The sequence below is a fragment of the Arctopsyche grandis genome, chromosome 7 (assembly GCF_051622035.1).
Source record: "Arctopsyche grandis isolate Sample6627 chromosome 7, ASM5162203v2, whole genome shotgun sequence".
In the NCBI taxonomy this organism is placed as follows: Eukaryota; Metazoa; Arthropoda; class Insecta; order Trichoptera; family Hydropsychidae; genus Arctopsyche; species Arctopsyche grandis.
Genome location: NC_135361.1, coordinates 26,893,954 through 26,914,151, shown reverse-complemented (window position 1 = coordinate 26,914,151; position 20,198 = coordinate 26,893,954). Strand labels below are relative to the sequence as shown.

The window sequence follows — 20,198 nt, the reverse complement described above, 5'->3', positions numbered from 1 at the left end:
AATACAAGTGTTATTTTATGTACGGTGGAGTAGGTAGTTGCTTCGCCGGAATGAGCTAGGTCGAGCTCCTGAAGCTCACTGGCATCTGGGGATGATGCGCTGGTTTATATACTATATGTAGTTAATTTAGCAACGCGTAGCTCGGCTGGTGAGATCACATTCTGGAAGATTCATACGGGGTCAAGGTCTTCCTTTGTGTACTGTGTTTGGTGCGTTAGTTGGCTCTTTGGAAGCATAGGCGGATCCAAAGGGGGTGCCATGAGTACCATAGCCCCCCCTCCCCCCTTGGGATGAATCTAATTTCATATATATTGTAAATTTTTCATATTTAAATATATATTATTTATAACAGATTTATATTTTTATAAATATTAAGTTCCATTTATTTTAAACGTACACTGTTGCGCGAGTTTTCTACCTACATGTAAGGGTTCGAAGATGAATATGACTGTTCGTACTATTATAGCAGCAAATCCCCAAATGGCCCCCTCCCTGACCATTGTCTGGATCCGTCTATGCTTGGGAGTTCCCGTATAATCGTATTTGCTTATCTGGAGCGAGTTTATAGTGTTTTAGTATGCGGGACAGATGTGTTGACCGTGACCCGGTCTAAGAAAACACCGTTTGTGTTTGTAAGAGGATCGTTTATTTTTGTTCAATTGTTACAATGGTTATTGTATGTACGAAGAGGCTGAGCTTCGGAGAAGTGAGCTGGTTGAACTCCAGAGGTTCACTCTGGTGTTGGAAGCTGGTGCGTCGCTTTATATACGTTCTAGCTTGTAGCGTGCCGTGTGCAGATGCTTTGTCTTCGTTTCCAGGACACGTGTGTTAGGGACACGCGTTGACCTGTTTTCGAGGCACGTGTCTTCGATACACGTGTGGTTTATATCTATGGGGTCAGCACCAGGACGTCGTTCGTTTGAGAATGGGGTCGTGCCACGCGTAAACGATTTTTTAGGACATGTGTCGCGGTTGCCTGATGACATCACTGTTGAGTTTCGTTCGTTTTACGATCAAGCGATGAACTCTTTCTTCTGGAATGGTCGAAGGGGACGTTGCCCTTGAGTTATGCATGTTTGTACAGGAGCGACGATGATTGGTGTGAAATGTATGAGATCACAGGGTTTGATTCGTAATAGGACAAGTCGTGCTATATTCCTACGGTGTCTTTGACCTAGTTCGAACGGAGGTACTTCGGCCAAGGTTGACTTTACGTATTTGAACAGGACGCGATGAAGTCATTTGTACAGCTTGAGTTCGATGAAATAAATAGGTGATATCATCGTCATAGTTTCGTATAGTACGTGTGCTATATTCCTACAGTACAATATTTCGCGTGGGTTGCTTGGAGTTGGGTTGAATGGAGTTTTTTGGTGCTAGATATTGCGTGATCGAGATTTTAGTGACTTGCGCGAGATCGCATTTTGCGGAATAATCACCGAAACATTCACTTTATATATTTCGGTTGACCTCGACAAAAAAGGTTTGATGGTCGTAAATCGAGCTGTCACGGTTTGACGTTTGTAAAGTCGGTGCATAGAGGTTAGAGTGTCGGCGTCGTACGTCACAATTCGTGTTTTTGTATTTGAGGACCTCGGAGGCTCCTGAGGCTTCCGGAGGCCTGTCGAGGGCACCATGGCGGACGCAGCGGCTCGCCAGCAGCAATACGAATACAAAGCGGTCAGTATCCTGCCTCACAATCACAACTAAACTCACACTGCATACTTTTGTACCGATGTGTGACCCCATACCCAATACATACATACACTGAACACTAGTACTGATCTAATACTTTCATATCTTCAGAATTCTAATTTGGTATTGCAAGCTGATGTCAGATTCATTGAACGTCGAGGCCGAGATGAAGCCACAGGTGAGGTTATGTCGTTGGTGGGGAAACTCACCGGCACCAGAATGGGCGATCGTCATCAACGAACCAAACCTGAAAAGGCCGAGGAACGTAAAGTCAAGTAAGATATTTATAAGACGCATTAAATGTACGTTAAATAAGACCATGTTGTATTTATATATACTTAATTTCCATATAGACGGCAGAAACGCGATGAGGCTCAATACGATTTTGAGCGTATGAAAGGCGCAACGTTGACTTCCGAAAGTGTGGAAGATGCGGCCGGAGCCGGAGCTGCCGTTTACAGACCTCGCACTCAAGAAACCAGACGAGCACACGAATTGCTCTTAGCTTTCATGCAAGCCGCCCTCGGAGATCAACCTAGAGATGTTCTGTGCGGAGCTGCAGATGAAGTATTGCATACCTGCCGTTTTATCGACTATTATATGTATACGTTAAATTGTCGGTGTTAATATATTATTGCTTTTAGGTCTTGGCAGTTTTGAAAAATGATCGGATGAAAGATCACGATAGGAAAACGGAAATTGAATCGCTTTTAGGACCAGTGCCCGATGAAAGATTTGCACTACTTGTCAATTTGGGTTTGTATTTATTACTAGAAAAAAATTGGGTCACAATTTTGTATTTGAAATTTAAAAAAAAAACAAATTTTTGTATGCTTAGGTAAGAAAATAACTGATTTTACCGGTATTGGAAGCGCTCCTCTTCCCACTGGCGATAATCCAGAGCAACTCGATGAGACTTACGGCATTAATGTGCAGTTTGAAGAATCGAGTTCCGAGGATGATGAAGATGCATTTGGAGAGGTTGTTATTTTTATTATATTACTATATTTATAATATATGTAATGGCCAATATAGAATCATTTTTCCTTGGACGACGTTTGATATATATATATTTATTTATTTTTAATCTAAACCAGGAAGGCCTAACAGGTAACCCAAATGCGCCTTCCTGGCCAGGAACATTGTACATTTGATACGAGTATTATACAAAGTAAATACATATCAATTAACACCCACAGATTGTTAAATTTGCAGCATTTTATACATTTCAGCGAAATTCGAGATTTAAGAGAAAATGGGTAAGGTTGCCAATTTGTTGGAACCGTTTCAATGAAAATCAGATAAATTGGTAAACTCTGATAGGAAAAGATCGACCTGGAGTCACAAATTCAAGGTCTGGCCAGCAGAAACCAGTGTGATTTGAACCAATGACCACTGTTCAAAGCATTATTTGCTAACCACTGGTCTATTCCGCTTGTTATTATATGTTCTTGAATTGGTTGTTATTATGCGCTGGTTTTTATATGTTCTTGTAAGTTTAAAACCTTGCCAAGATTGTAACAAATCTATTAGTAGCCAGCAGCTCGGTGTTTGCGTTTATGTGTAGCACCGAGAGGTTACCGGCTTCGATCCCATGCTAATCTTTAATGCTGTTGGTCAGATTTGGATATTTGTGACTCCAAGTCGATCATTTCCTATCAGAGTTTGCCAATTTATCTGATTTCATTGTTGAAACGGTTCCTCCTTCAAATTGGCAAAGACCATCCTTTCCGCTATGTCAGAGCATCGTAACCTTTGGATATTCGCGGCACACATTGTTTACGACTCGTAGAGTTTGTCAGCTACGTACATACATATGTAGTTCATCGGCAGCCGCTAGTTATTCCGTATATATGCGTAGAGACAAAACATTAACTAACATCGGTTTTTTCCCTCACACGCGATCTCACTCGCACGCATTAGGCCTAAGTGCTGTTCGGAGAACACATATTACCGTGGTGCACAGGCTACGATGCTCTGCGCTATTTAACAAATATCTGAATTTGATTTATGTACAAGTATAAATCCATAGATGTCTATGGATTAATTAATTGTTAATTTCGTGTTCTTCAGCCTCTCGAAATACAGCGATTTATGTAATAAAAATGCTGCAATATTTGTAATTAATTGTCTAGGAAGGCGCATTGGGATTTACCTGTTAGGCCTTCCTGGTATATATCAATGTAAAATAAATAAATAAATTAGTATATACTGTATTGAGCATAAAATATATTGCACATTTTTATAGACAAATTGTTTTGATACATGACAATTTGCATTTATTAGGTTCGAGAAGATGATGATAAAGAAGGCGACGTCGAAGACGACGATCGCACTGAAGCAATGGATGTAGATAATCCTAAAGATCAAGGAGCCGCAAGTAAAGAGAGTCGTAAAAACGCTACTATTCTCGCATCGAACGTAAATATCAATGTTTATTATTTCGGCAATGCTCAAATTGCCTTTATAGTGTTTTCATATATTTATATTTTTTGTATAGTTGGGCGGAAATACAGACGACGGAAGAAAACAACGACCTCTACATCCTTTAGACATTGACGCATATTGGTTACAAAGAAGGCTATCGAGAGTGTACTCAGATGCTGTTGTATCGCAACAGCGTGCCAGCGACGTGTTGTCAGCTCTGCGTGACAGCGCAGACGACCGCGATTGCGAAAATCGTTTAGTACTACTTTTGGGGTACGACTGTTTCGACCTTATCAAACTCTTGAAGAAACATCGGCATATGGGTAACAAGCAATTCTAATAAATTGCTTAAATTTAAACGCTTAAGATTTGGAGTTTAACATGAATTTTGATTATTTTAGTGTTATATTGTACAATGTTGGCATCGTCTCAATCCGAAACTGAGAAGTTATCGATCCGAGAGCAAATGTCGAGAGATACTGCACTCAAAAAGATCTTGGCACAACTAGACACAGGCAAAGCTGATGACGATGTAAGAAACTCGTATATGTACTGTTTCATTGTATTGTTACTAAATGCACTATAACGATTTTATTTTGTATACAGAATGCGGTCAGTTCTTTGAGTGATGGTTCCAAAGAAAGAACTGCTTCACGGCGCGAAGCTACAACAAATGACACTGAAGAAATGACTTCGTCTGTCGGACCTGGAGGTGGACAAGTCGGAGGCTCTCGTAAAGCGCTCGATCTCGAAGAACTTGTAATACTATAAATTAAATATTTTATATATTAGCATTTCAATCTGAACAAAGCTGAATACTTTCGCTAATATTAAAACAACTAGTGTTGTATCCGATGAAATATCATCGCATGGGTGCTGGCATATTAAGTTATTTACCGTTTGCCTGCGGCCGTCTTCTATGGAAGCTTTGATTAGGAAAAGTATGTAGCGCGGCTCTCTTCCATAGAATTTCTGAACTTTGCACAGGATTTTGAGGCTTATATGCGCCTATTTCAACTGTTTTAAGGTTCAAAATTGGTTGAATATATTACTGAGAGTTGAATGACATCTATTCAATTTGCTTAAAATGAATATATACCAGTCAAAATTAGTTTTTTGTGGAACCATACTGAAACCTCGTTTATGTGACGTCACGTCTGTTGAACAATGGCGACGATACGTCTCAATTGTATGAAGAATGATTATTTGACAATTAAGCCAAAACTACGAGATATATTATGTATTTTATTGTTTAAAATAATACTTTATGTGTTAATTAACATATCTGGTTACTTGAGTAAATATTAAAATCTGTATTTAAGGTCGAAAACTCGATTGCCAAATTCGCGAAAAAGGTGCAGCGTACAGGGTTTGTTCGCTATGTTTATTGCCGCGGGCAAAGGGTTAAATAAAATTAAAATTAAAAGAAATGTGTCGGTTCATTCCGAACGCTGTCGAAATTTTTTCAAATATGTGCCTTTTAAATATATTTATATGTAATTGTTTAATATGAAAAAAAGGTAAAAACTACCTACCTACTGTTAAACAATATAAAACACCAATAGAAAAATTTAAATGTTAGATAAATTTTCAATAGATGGCGGTAATTCTCTACCAAGAGGAAACATTGGTAGTAAATAGTATATATAGAAGTTTTTTTCTTTTGTTATTGTATTCGTATGTACGTTTTGGCAGTGTTTTAAATGTGACTTACATATTTATGCCGAATCGAAACGACTATTATAGTACGGCGAACGTAATCTCAGACAAACAGACACACAAAATAGCGATATAATATATTGAAACAATGATTTTTATACATTGCCGTATACTTTTCAGGTATTTGCTCAAGGATCTCATTTGATGGCTAATAAACGTTGTCAACTACCCGATGGATCATTTAGAAAACAGCGAAAGGGTATACATATACATATTTATATTTTTAATTTGACCATTAAGGAGTTGTATACAAATCTTATGAAATAAATATGACTTTCCCAATAATTTGATTGTGTGTTTATAAATTTTAGGATACGAAGAAGTTCACGTACCGGCATTGAAGCCGAAACCGTTCGACGACGACGAAACATTAGTTCCAATTGATAAACTACCTAAATACGTACAACCAGCATTCGAAGGATTCAAAACATTGAATCGAATCCAGGTTAACACGATGCCGTTTATTCGTCATGTGATTATTATTTGTCAAATTGATTTTTATACAGTTAAATTCATATTTCAGAGCCGTCTTGAACCGGCAGCTCTCAATTCCGATGAGAATCTTCTAGTGTGCGCCCCTACCGGTGCTGGTAAAACCAACGTTGCGTTGCTTTGCATGCTTAGAGAGATAGGAAAACACATCAACCAAGACGGCACCATTGCCGCAGATCAATTCAAACTAGTCTACGTTGCACCTATGAGATCACTCGTACAAGAAATGGTATATATATATATATATAGTACATACAAACAGACATCTTTCATTTTCGAATGTATATTATAATATTTTATTATATTATAGGTGGGCAGTTTTAGTAAACGTTTAGCTCCATACAATATCACCGTATCGGAATTGACTGGTGATCATCAGCTGACCAGAGAGCAGATCAACGCCACTCAGATCATAGTCTGCACGCCCGAAAAGTGGGATATTATAACTAGGAAGGGCGGCGAGAGGACGTTCACCAATCTGGTCAGACTGGTCATAATTGATGAGGTGCATCTTTTGCATGATGAACGTGGACCGGTGCTGGAAGCTCTCGTCGCTCGTGCTATTCGAGCTGCGGAAACGGCTCAAGAGGAAATACGTTTAGTAGGACTCAGTGCTACCCTGCCCAATTACCGTGACGTGGCTGCTTTCTTGCGAGTTCGTCCTGATACCGGTCTATTCTACTTCGATAACAGTTTCAGGTATTCAATCGCAGTGGTTGCAATGGTTGCTGGTGTAATTTTGAAATTAATATGGTTTATATTTCAGGCCTGTCGCTTTGGAACAGCAGTATATCGGTATCACTGAAAAGAAAGCTTTGAAGCGTTTCCAAGTCATGAACGAAATCGTATATGAAAAGACTATGGAGCATGCCGGTAGAAATCAAGTTTTAATTTTCGTTCATTCTCGTAAGGAGACCGGGAAGACGGCGCGTGCCGTTCGTGATATGTGTCTTGAAAAAGACACTCTTGGACAGTTTCTTAGGTTTGTGTGTTTATATTAAATTGATTTTTCAACATGTAATCATCGTTTACAACATTCTACTGCTCGCAAATCCTTTTCTGTTCCTGCCTATTTTAATTTTTTAACCACCAGCAAGCGGCATGGCTTGGTGGTTGGGCTTTTGTCTAACACCGAGAGGTGCCGGGTTCTATCCAGTAAGTTGACCTCGATTGAAAAGAATTTATTCTGAGTATATCTGTAATGCTGCTGGTCAAAACCTTGGAAAGTTTAAAACTTTGCCAATATTGTAACAAATCTATTAGTAGCCAGCAGTATGGCTCGGTGGTTGCGTTTAATGGTGTTGGTCAGACTTGGAGATTTGTGACTCCAGGTGGATCGTTTCCTATCAGAGTTTGCCAATTTTTCTGATTTCATTGTTGAAACGGTTCTCCATTAAATTGGCTAAAAACCCATCCTACCCACTATGTCACCACTATTTGAATATGATTTATGTGCATGTTAAAATTCATAGATGTCTCGTTAATTTCGAGTTTTCACTGTCTCGTAATTCAGCGACTTATGTAATAAAAATGCTGCATTGTTTGTAATTGGCCAGGAAGGCGCATTGGGGTTTGCCTGTTAGGCCTTCCGTGTATATTATATAATAAATAAAAAAAATTGGTCTTAAGGTGCAGACACACAAATTGATATGCGGCTTTTTTTATTTTTAATAGTTTTTACGTGCAAAAAAATGCTAGTACGTCTAATCTTTGCTGTCGCAATCCTTGGCAAAACTCACCCCTTGGAGTGTATTAATATAGGTTTGACAGTGATCGATAACGGTGATTCCCATATTTGAAGAAATGTAGGAGAAACTTATTTTAATATTAGGATCGTATGAATTAACAATGACATGAAGACACGCCTATCAACAGCTGCAGTCTATCTAGACGTACTTTTGAGTATGTTTTTATCATTAGTTTTCAAGTACTCTTGAAGAATTTTGTCTATTTGCTATGATTGTTCTTCAAACATACGAGAATTTCATCCTCTACTAGTCATCATCATATTTTCCATAGATATAAATGTTTCGTATAAACTTACAGAGAGGGTTCGGCCAGTATGGAAGTACTCAGATCCGAAGCTGAACAGGTAAAAAATACCGAGCTTAAAGACTTGCTTCCGTACGGCTTCGCCATCCATCACGCCGGTATGACGAGAGTCGACAGGACCCTCGTGGAAGATTTGTTCGCTGATAGACACATCCAAGTAGATTCATCTCCAATTATTATCAGTATTATATCGTCACTACATACATTCTTTATTAATTTATTCATTAAATTTCAGGTGTTAGTTTCTACGGCTACCTTAGCCTGGGGTGTGAATCTTCCAGCTCACACTGTCATTATTAAGGGCACACAAGTGTATTCTCCAGAACGGGGACGATGGGTTGAATTGGGTGCTCTAGACGTGCTGCAGATGTTGGGTAGAGCTGGTCGACCGCAGTACGATACCAAAGGAGAAGGTGACGATTGATCTTATCAATAAAAACATTATACATTGTTCAATCTTTATTGTTAATTTATTTTTATACAGGTATATTGATTACAAATCATTCTGAGCTTCAATACTACCTGTCCTTGTTGAATCAACAACTGCCTATTGAATCACAGCTTGTGTCCCGATTGGCAGATACGCTCAATGCCGAAATAGTCTTGGGAACTGTTCGGTAAGAGGATTTTTGATTATTAATATCATGTTTGGTATCGATTCTTCTTTTCTACATACATATATACATAACTGACTATGTTAACACTGAGCAACAAAAAAATTAATGAATGGGAGATTATTCAATCTTTACGATATTTGACATACACTGAATTCGAATATGACAATGATTTTTGTTTAGTTTCTTCTTGTTGATATATGAGCGTTTAAAAAATGCGCAATTTTTACAGGTTTTTGACTTTCGTAGTCTTAAACTCAAAATCTAGTATTGCTGTGCCAAAAGTGAGTATTGAAATCAATAGTCGGATGTTTTTTCTATTGATTGTGGTTTTTTACAAGCCTCTTATATATTTTTATTGCCTTAAAATACTTTTTAAATAGCGAATTTTAAAAGTCAAAAATATACTTGTTACACATTTTTTTTCTGCAATATTATGAGTTTATTTCGCTAATTTTTCACTTTACCGCTTTTTAAGGGGGTTTTTTGTCTAAACATTTTATTATTATTTATACGTACTAATTTGAACACTAGAGGGATTTTAAATTGAGTTTAAAAAATGATGTTGTTGATGACCAAATGTATGATGCAAGAGCGAGATGATAATTTGGAGAGCGCATCATTCGATCTCACTCGCTCACGTTCACTTACTAGTGATGAGTAAGACAAGCCCTGCCTAGAACATTTCATATTGTAATTTAAAATCATTTACCGCTCGAATTAATACGCCGAAATAAAGTAAAATATATATATAGAAATTGAAAACCAACCCTTGTAAATGTAGAGAAATATAGAACTGGTCCAATAAATGCATGATAGCTTGAGAACAAATGTGTAAAAGTTTATATATTTTTGACTAAAATTCAGTAAATAATTAATTAAGTATTTTAAAGCAACAACAAACCGATCGGAAGAATGTAGGAATATTTCCTGAACGATTAGCAAAGTGAAACATAGAATAGCCTTGTAAAAAAATCACAATCAATAGAAAATAAATTTGACTGTGTAACGAACGGCTTTACGCGCGTTATCTGATCTCGCGGTGGGAGATCCAGAGGGCGGATACGTCGTTCTTCTTTCAAGGGTCGGGTTATAGGGAAACGTGAACTAACCTTGGGATACAGTTTATATAGTCGGGGAGGTTCCTGACTGCAAATCGTCTCGTTGATAACAGCTTCCTCGTGGTCGGGTCCTCTCACGGCTAACGTTTCTACAGAAACTGCGTGAGGAATACAGAAGACGTTGTGCTGGAACTCTTGGGAGGGAGTGATGCTGCACTCGACCTCACAGCGGTTCTTCAGCAAGATGGCGGATCTCTGGGCCCCGTCTCCCCGTGGAGTCGTGCACAGGAGAGATCTTTCTTCGGCGGTGGATGGCGGGTGCGAGACGCGCTCTCGATGCGCGCGCGCCTATATGGCTCTTTTCTGTGTGGCCACTCGAAATAAAGGGCGAGTGTTGCCCTATGGGACTATGGGGAGAACGTCGCGTTACAACTGTTGATTCCAATACTCACTTTTGGCACAGCAATACTAGAGTTTGAGTTTAAGACTACAAAAGTCAAAAATCTGTAAAAATTGCGCCCTTTTTTAAACGCTCATATCTCATAAACGAGAAAAAAGCAACAAAAATCATTTTCATATTCGAATTCAGTGGGTCAACTTAGTAAATATTGATTATTCTCCTCTCCGTAAGTAAAAAACGTTACTTTTTTTTGCTCACTGTAAGAGATTACTTAATTTTTTTTTCAAAATGACTTATAAATATTTCAGATCGGTTCGAGATGCTGTAACATGGCTTGGATACTCTTATTTATACGTACGAATGTTGCGTCAACCTGCTTTATACGGAGTTTCAGCTGAACGCCTCGCCAACGATCCTCTGCTCGAAATGCATAGAGCCGATTTAGTTCATACTGCGGCCATTCTATTGGACAAGTAAGTCATATAACTAAATGAATAAACCTTACATGAATATTATTAATCAATGTTTAATTAACTATATTTTTCAGATCTGGTCTTGTGAAATACGACAGAAAGTCCGGCCACTTCCAGGTGATGGAACCGGGTCGGATCGCTTCACATTACTACTGCTCTCACGAGACTATGCTTACGTACAATCAACTGTTGAAGCCGACGTTGAGCGAGATCGAATTGCTGCGTGTGTTTTCGCTCTCCGGAGAATTCAGACATGTGAGCGTGCGCGAGGAGGAAAAGCCCGAGTTGCAAAAACTTGTCGGACGAGTGCCGATTCCGGTGAAAGAGGGCGCTGAAGAGGCTTCGGCCAAAGTCAACGTACTCCTGCAAGCATACGTTTCACAGTTGAAACTTGAAGGATTCGCTCTGATGGCTGATATGGTGTATGTCACCCAGTCAGCGTCACGTCTCTTACGAGCCATATTTGAAATTGTTCTATACAGGTAATATATACTATTTTGTTTTAATTTAAACAATAGTTGTTGCTTTATCTATGTACGTACTAACAATAGGTGTAGTTTTTTGTGATCGTGGGAAAAATCGAAATCGAGATTTTGAATGATTCAAACTCACTGATCATGTTGTCATGATCTAGAAAAAATGTGTGTGTGTGTATTTTTTGAACACCTTTAGTCCTATCGAACTGAAACTTAGTATCGGTTACTGAAATTCTTATCGATACGATGTATGTATATATTTTTTTCAAAATTTTAAGTTGACCGGAAATGGTACCTCCCCTTATAGGTGTCCTCTTTTTTATTTTAAATTTTTGAATTCAATTATCTCCAAACCGCTAACTGAATCGGACTGAAATTTTTTTACATGTAATAGAAATTATACATTTTATATCCTAATATTTTTACCTGAACTGGAAGTAGTACTTTTACTCTAGAGAATCGAGGTTTTTTTTATGTTTTTCTCAAAAACCTTTTGGTTTATTGAACTGAAATTTCATATCTAAAAGTTTAAGCTTAAGAGGGCTGGACAGCAGCGCCTTGTCCATACAAACGTACTATACTTCTCCCTACCTCAATTATGGCACTAGAGAAATTATTTTTTAATATGCTATGGATATCCACCATTGGGGTGCATCTATCGTTTTATTTTTTTGATTAATTATTTTTTATAGGAGCTAGGAGCCGCCAAACATCTATAAAATCGCCTCTTTTTTACACCCACGAAAAGAGTCTAGCGTGGTTATTTAACGGTCGATTTAAAAAAAAATACGGCGATAGATGCACAGAATATATATTTCTCATACCGATGATGAAATTTTTTTAAAAATTGGTCCAGTTTTGGAGGAGAAAATAGTAGAATACGAAACCTCGATTTTGTCAATTTAAAACACGTTTTATCTGGTCGAATCGCAACTGTCGCATTCACTCAATATATATATTGATATATATTGTTATATATATATATATATATTGATATATATTGTCGCATTCACTCAATATATATATCGAAGAAAGGAACGGTAACAAAATTAAGGTTTCGGGTGTACAGCCCTCTTAATACCAAGCTATGTATAAAATTTGGTAAGCATCCGTCAACCGGAAGTGGCAGTTTACTCTTGTTCGATTTTTCTTTCACTATCTTTTTCGACCCCTTAAACATGAATGCTCTTCACGAAAAGATTCATGTGTAATTCTTGTATCGATGTGATGAAAATAATAAAAAAATCACTACATAAATTTAATAAACCGGAAGTGGGATTTTTTCCTCTTAAAAAAGTCAAAAATGTTGTGACCAAGATTCTTTCCACATCCCTGAATGTATCGAGCTGAAAATTTATATTTGTATTCTTTATGTACTAACTAAGAGCTGATAAGGTTTTGGTCAGAATGCGTAAACCGGTAGAATTTTTTTTTAAAACAATATTTCATTATTTAATTTTGACCTTTTAAATTATTTTTATTTTGTTGATATTTGATGTGTATAATAATTGTAGTTAATTTAAAGAATTAAAAAAATTTCGAACAAAATCCGACAATCGGAAGTACAACTTTTATCTTGTATAAGTTTCCCTACATTTGCGCTCAATTTATATCGAAAATGCTCTTATAACCGGTGTGTGTGAACGTGTATGTATGTTTACTTATCAAATTTTATTTTTTTACCTTATATTCCTCAAATACATAGATAAAGTCATTGGTTGGTCACATCCGAATATTTTTTAATGTAATATGCTTTTCAGAGGGTGGGCTCAATTGGTTGATAAGACATTGTCGCTCTGTAAGATGATCGATCGTCGCATGTGGCAGTCGATGTCTCCTCTCAGGCAGTTCAAGAAAATGCCCGAGGAAATCGTGCGTAAATTGGAAAAGAAAAATTTCCCCTGGGAACGTTTATACGAGCTTGGACCTGCCGAGATAGGAGAATTGGTGCGCGCTCCGAAGCTTGGCAAAACTGTGCATAAGTACGTGCGACAGTTTCCCAAGTTGGATCTTTCCACCCACATTCAACCCGTCACCAGATCTACTCTTAGAGTTGAACTCACCATTACACCAGATTTTCAATGGGATGATAAGGTTATTTTTATTTAAAACTGATGAATGAATGCATTGTCATTGAATTTTTCACAAATTTCTATACATACTTGTTTGCATTTTAGGTGCACGGTCAATCTGAAGCGTTTTGGATTCTCGTTGAAGACGTCGATTCCGAAGTCATACTCCACCACGAATACTTCTTGCTGAAGGCCAAATACGCCACCGACGAACATACGATCAAATTCTGTGTCCCCATATTCGAACCGTTGCCTCCGCAGTACTTTTTGAAAGTGGTTTCCGACAGATGGATCGGAGCCGAAACTCAACTTCCAGTCAGCTTCCGCCACTTAATCTTACCTGAAAAGAGTCTTCCACCCACCGAACTTTTAGATTTGCAACCTTTACCTATCACCGCTCTGAGGAATTCCAAATTCGAAGCACTCTACCTTAACAAAATACCGCAGTTCAATCCAATTCAAACTCAGGTATGATCAGATCCTCTTTAATATATAAACGACCTAACAACGATACTTACGTATATGCAAATTTTCTATTAGGTATTCAATGCTGTGTATAACTCGGATGATAACATATTAATCGGTGCACCACCTGGCTCCGGAAAGACGACCATTGCTGAGTTAGCCATATTGAGATTATTGACACAGAATCCTGCTGGCCGTTGCGTATACATTGTAACTAAAGAATCACTGGCCGAGCTATTGTTCACCGATTGGCATAACAAGTTCTCACAACAGCTCGGAATTAAGGTTGTTATTATTTTAATATAATAATATTTTATTAATAATATATAACCAGCAGAATAGGCTGAGAAGTGGTCACGGGTTCAAATCCTACTGGTTTCTGCTGGCCAGACCTTGGATTTGTGACTCCAGATCGATCATTTCCTATTAAAGTTTGCCAATTTATCTGATTTTCATTGAAACGGTTCCACTTTTTCGTAAATCTCGAGTTTTCAGCAATCTCGAATTTCGCTGAATTGTATAAAAATGCTGCAAATTTACTTATTTGACCATAGATGTCTCGGTGGATATTAATTGATGCCTTCCTGGTATAAATTAAAAATAATGATATATGAACTATAATATTGAGTTAAATTCTAGGTTGTACTACTCACTGGAGAAACCGTAACGGATAACAAACTCTTAACTAAAGGACAAATTATCATAACTACTGCTGATAAATGGGACGTTCTATCCAGACGGTAAGAATATATTTACAATTTTAGATATCATTAAATTGTTAAAATGTATATAACATTTAAACATATATTTCATTTCAGATGGAAAGGAAGGAAGAACGTTCAGAACGTACAACTATTCATAGCCGATGAACTACAACTATTGGGAGGCCCTGAAGGACCTGTTTTAGAAGTATATACCGTTTAATACTTCATATTGAAATACATATAATCAATATGAATATCTATTGTTTGTTTCTTTATTTAAGGTTGTATTGGCGAGAGCTAGATATGTCGGCTCACAAACGGGCAAACCAGCCCGAATCGTAGCTCTGTCGGCACCTCTAGCCGCAGCCAGGGATCTTGCACATTGGCTAGGCTGTGGTGCAAATTCTTCATTCAACTTCCATCCCAGTGTTAGACCCGTACCTCTAGAATTACACGTTCAGGTATTGCAACACTTCAACGTTCTCTAAACATGGAAAATATACACATATTAATTCTTCGTTGTATTTTTAGGGTGTGAACATTTCTCATACGGCGTCTCGACTAGCGGCCATGTCGAAGCTGATCTACGAGGCTATCGTAAGACACAGTCCTCATTCGCCGGCTCTGGTATTTTCACCGACACGCAGACAGGCTCGTTTAGCCGCCGTCGATCTATTGACGCATGCCGCAGCCGACGGTCAACCGTCTCGGTTTCTGCATGCCGACCGTGACGATATTAAACCCTTCCTCGATAGGATGGTCGACAAAGTATGTATTTAGCGGCAAATCGTATAATCTTAAATACAATTCGAAGCTAAATTTCTAATATATGTATATTTCAGACCTTAAAAGAGACGCTCTCTCGAGGCGTTGCTTACTTGCACGCCGGGTTAGTACCTGGAGACAGACGTTTAGCGGCTCAGTTGTTGGAATCCGGCGCTGTGCAAGTCGCAGTCGTTGCCCACGATCTCTGTTGGGGTCAACGCTTACGAGCGCATCTCGTCATCATAGCCGATACACAAATGTAACAATTTACCTATACAACATTAACCGCATCCTCCGATTGGCTGGTTTGCTTTAAGAATATACTCAATTGCAGATACAACGGAAAGATACACGCTTACGAAGACTACCCGCTGACTGACGTGCTGCAAATGGTCGGACGGGCTGGACGTCCTTTGGAAGACGTTGACGCAAAGTGCGTACTTCTCTGTCAGTCGTCTAAGAAGGACTTCTTCAAGAAGTTCCTCAATGAATGTTTGCCGATTGAAGTGAGTCGTCTGTTGTTTTGATTTTTGCCGCTTTTATTTTGTTAAAAGTTTACTAATTGAGTGTGGATTTTAGAGCCATTTGGATCATCGTCTTCACGATCACATGAACGCAGAAATCGTCACTAAGACGGTTGAAAATAAACAGGACGCCGTCGATTATCTAACGTGGACATTTTTGTACCGTCGCTTAACGCAAAATCCAAACTACTATAATTTACAAGGCGTCACTCATAGGTACTTTATTATTACATACATATATTGTACTGTATATAAATAGTACGTTTAATAAATTGTCTTTTTTTATATTTCCAGGCATTTATCCGATCATTTATCTGAATTGGTAGAATCAACGTTGGCCGATCTAGAACAATCGAAATGTATCAGCGTCGAAGAAGAAATGGATTGCCAAGCTTTGAATTTAGGAATGATTGCTTCATACTATTACATCAATTATACCACTATTGGTTAGTTCATATTACACCCACATTATTATATATGTAGGATCCTGGATGCGGGGGTTCCAAATGATACACATGAAGTATCATTTGGAACCCCCGGGCAAGTACTACCATACACACTTCATACTCACATGTTCAATAATATTTATTTTAGAATTATTCAGCTTGTCCCTAACGAACAAAACGAAGATCCGCGGTTTGCTCGAAATCATCGCATCAGCTGCCGAATATGAAGAGATATGCGTGCGGCACCATGAAGATCAATTGCTCAAGAGTTTAAGCGCCAGGTATGTATATTTTGAAAGTCATATTGAACGAATTGCAATCAATGTGTGAATTAATCATTTTTCTTCTTTCAGATTACCGCATAAATTGACAGGTCCTAACGGAGGCATGCCTCGATTCAACGATCCTCACGTGAAGGCTAATTTGTTATTGCAAGCTCACTTATCCCGTTTGCAGCTCGGCGCTGAATTGCAACAGGACACCGAAATCGTCCTATCTAAAGTAAAATTTATCAGAGTTATCGTTAAGAAGTTGTAAAATATCCCATGTCTTGTTAATTACCATTCAATAATAATTTACAATTAGTATAATATAAACCAATTGAACAATTATTATAATATAAAGTCATATACGTATTGTAAAATGCTAGCTCTTCAATACCATGCCTAGTTCTACATATAGATGAAAAAATATATGTTTAATCAAACTCAAATCACCGGTTGATTGTGATGTATATATTCCTGTGAGTCAGCATCTGTATTTAACTTGGCAGTAATCAAACTAGATCCCAATTCCTATTGGTTAAAATATCTAAAAGTATTTGAAACATCAATTCTCGTTAAATGAACTCTCCGTTTCTATACTTGTCTCGTCGACTTGGTACTAGGATCATCACAGTAATCATTCCAGACACATTTTTCAATATCTCTACTATGTATGTCACAACTTTTAAGATCAAGTCAAATTTTAATTGTAATTTATATAAATATAGAAACGAGGAGTTCATTTAACGAGAATTGGTCAAATCTTATTTGAAACATTATTTGATAAGCAATCAATGTCAAATTTTTAACTGCGTTTTCTGATATTTAGTACTATGTCTTTGTTAATTATTTTTTTATTATTTTAATTCGTTTTAGGCTATACGGTTGATTCAAGCTTGCGTAGATGTACTTTCAAGTAACGGATGGTTGTCTCCAGCTGTAGCAGCTATGGAGCTCGCTCAGATGGTTACGCAAGCAATGTGGGCTAAAGACTCCTATTTGAAACAACTACCTCACTTCACACCTGAAATCATCAAAAGATGCACTGATAAGGTATTGAAACATTAAAAATTTACTTGAGAAGTAAATTGGTTTTGTAGTTTTTTAATGCAAAATTCACTTTTACAGAATATCGAGACGGTGTTTGATATAATGGAGCTGGAAGATGAAGCGAGAGCTAAACTATTACAACTGACTGAACAGCAAACTGCTGATGTTGCCCGTTTTTGCAATAGGTATCCCAACATTGAACTGACGTACGAAGTAGCTGATAAGGCAACGCTGCGTGCCGGCGCTCCTGTTCACGTGCACGTCACGTTAGAACGTGAAGATGAATTAGCTGGACCTGTCATAGCTCCTTACTTCCCACAGGTTTCATCTTGTTTTGTTTTTGGTGCTTTTGTGTATGTATATGTTGCTTATTGCTTTTGTTTGTTTGCAGAAACGAGAAGAGGGCTGGTGGGTCGTTATCGGTGATCCAAAGTCGAACTCTCTCGTCTCCATCAAGCGGGTGGCTCTCGCTCAGAAGGCAAAGGTCAAATTGGACTTTGTCGCCGGTGCACCGGGTCATCATTCGTATACTTTGTACTTCATGAGCGACGCTTACTTAGGCTGTGATCAAGAATACAAATTTTCGATAGACGTCGGAGACATTGGTTCAGGCTCTGAAAGCGAGTCGGATTAGATTTTATTTCTGTTTTTTACCACTATAAGTACACCGTTTTACTTTGTAATGATAGGATTTAAGTATGTAAAATTTTAAATGAATCAAAATAAATCTTGTGTACAAATTTTTGTATTTTTATTTGCAATACTGGATTGAAAATGGCTTTTCTAAGTTCTATGAAAATATTTACTTCCCAGAATTATATGAAAAGGGTTTCAACTTCTTTATAATTTAAGATTACCATTTTGATTTTACAGTTTTGTGATGATCATTGTTTCGCAATTGTGTTAATTAATATTGAAAGGTATCAACATTTATTGCCGCCCTCCATCTGCTTGTGGATGAAAGCCTCTTCAACATACTTCTATTCTTCCATATTCTCTTACAGGGCGGTGGAGTCTGATCAAAATTTACCAGCTCTGACTCCGACTCCGGCTTTATTTTATGGTTCGACTCCAACTTTTCAACGATTTCAGTAAAATGGACTTTTCTTGCCAACGTATAAAATTATTAGTAATCAAAATATAAACAATTAAGGAAAAAAAAATCGCTAAAAATTGACATGTAATCCAATTTATTGAATTATTGGTAATTAAATAGGTATAAATAAAATATAATTACATTCACAGTATATGTGTATGAATTTCATACACAAATAAATCAATTTAACAATACTATTTATTAAAAATAAAAAAAAGGAGTCGGTCGGTTGATTTTTTACGACTTTGACTCCAGATCCACAGCCCTGCATTCTTTGGTACCATTCTCTTGTCGGTCTTTCTATCAACTCTTCGCATTGGGGACATGAGAGAGAGTATCCACTGTCTTAGTGCATTCGTGGGTGAACAATAGAGACCCCGGATTAGGCTAACGGGACTCAATAAGTGCCTGAACAAAGGATACGCTGGAGTTCTCGCAGACCTGGGCGAGTGCGTGCGTATACAATAGACTCGCCAGGGTAAACCTGAAATTTTTTTTTCAAAACACATACCAGGAAGGCCTTACAGGCAACCCTAATGCGCCTTCCTGGCCAATTACAAATATTGCAGCATTTTTTTTATTTATTATATAAGTCACTGAATACCTCGCAAATCAAATCAATGAGACATCTATCAAATTGTACACACACTTATTTAATGTATCTATATAGGAAGGACATATTGTATATAGGAGGGATTTTAGCCAATTTTTACTGGGAACCGTTTCAACAATGAAATCAGAGAAAATTGGCAAACTCTGATAGGAAACGATCAACCTGGAGTCACAAATCCAAAAGCATACTCTGAAAAATTAATTTTCACTCGAGGCCCGGCCCTGGGATCAAACCCGCTAAGCAGAAGCTTAACGACCGAAATATGCCGCTGGCTAAATATAGATATAGATGAAATAGACACAATGGATCAGGGAAGCTGTGCTGGGCAACTTGTCCTTTACAAGGAGATACACACGGTAGATCAGATTATTCTGGAGTGGAGCGGTGAATCCGTGTGGACCTCTTGAATCGTTGAATAAATGCTGTGAAGCGACTTTAGCCTTTCATTTGGATCCTGAACCAACCCCTATGCAACAGTATTTAACATTCAACTATTGCGATAATATCAACATTATAACTATTAGCGAATATTAAGTAAAGTGATAGATTCAATTAGCGATAAATTAAATCTTGACGCCTCACATAATACAGATAATCTATTATTTTGTTGATATTTATTTAACTTGACTCCGAACGTGCCGTAGATGTATACCAAGATTTGGAATTTGAACGGCTATCTCCATGATCCTTACGTGACGAGATAATCCTCTTGAAATTATATAGCAATCAATACAAACAATCTCAACAACTAAAATTTCTTTTCCCGTTGTATCACTACATATATCTAATTA

The 20,198-nt window shown here is 37.7% G+C and overlaps 1 protein-coding gene across 3 annotated transcripts; it reads left to right on the top strand.

Moving 5' to 3' along the window:
- Positions 1 to 1,516: 1,516 nt before the first annotated feature.
- On the top strand, positions 1,517 to 18,440 carry Brr2 (U5 small nuclear ribonucleoprotein l(3)72Ab). 3 transcript variants are annotated; one of them, XM_077434682.1, is made up of 35 exons: positions 1,517 to 1,680; positions 1,807 to 1,970; positions 2,049 to 2,262; positions 2,340 to 2,451; positions 2,534 to 2,676; positions 3,982 to 4,044; positions 4,196 to 4,445; positions 4,524 to 4,665; positions 4,749 to 4,881; positions 5,962 to 6,040; positions 6,153 to 6,286; positions 6,365 to 6,562; positions 6,644 to 7,032; positions 7,100 to 7,315; positions 8,380 to 8,542; positions 8,621 to 8,798; positions 8,870 to 9,002; positions 10,769 to 10,933; positions 11,008 to 11,415; positions 13,170 to 13,503; positions 13,587 to 13,949; positions 14,022 to 14,231; positions 14,586 to 14,686; positions 14,765 to 14,855; positions 14,932 to 15,111; positions 15,182 to 15,418; positions 15,493 to 15,674; positions 15,750 to 15,921; positions 15,995 to 16,155; positions 16,234 to 16,385; positions 16,534 to 16,666; positions 16,739 to 16,886; positions 17,525 to 17,701; positions 17,777 to 18,019; positions 18,090 to 18,440. In XM_077434682.1, exons 1-35 carry the CDS (start codon positions 1,636 to 1,638, stop codon positions 18,330 to 18,332), a joined length of 6,456 nt encoding a protein of 2,151 aa, XP_077290808.1. In that variant the 5' UTR covers positions 1,517 to 1,635; the 3' UTR covers positions 18,333 to 18,440. The 3 variants fall into 3 exon arrangements, with proteins under 3 accessions (XP_077290808.1, XP_077290806.1, XP_077290807.1); XM_077434680.1 differs by having other exon boundaries at positions 3,982 to 4,116; positions 4,524 to 4,654; positions 4,729 to 4,881; XM_077434681.1 differs by having other exon boundaries at positions 3,982 to 4,116; positions 4,524 to 4,671.
- Positions 18,441 to 20,198: the final 1,758 nt, after the last annotated feature.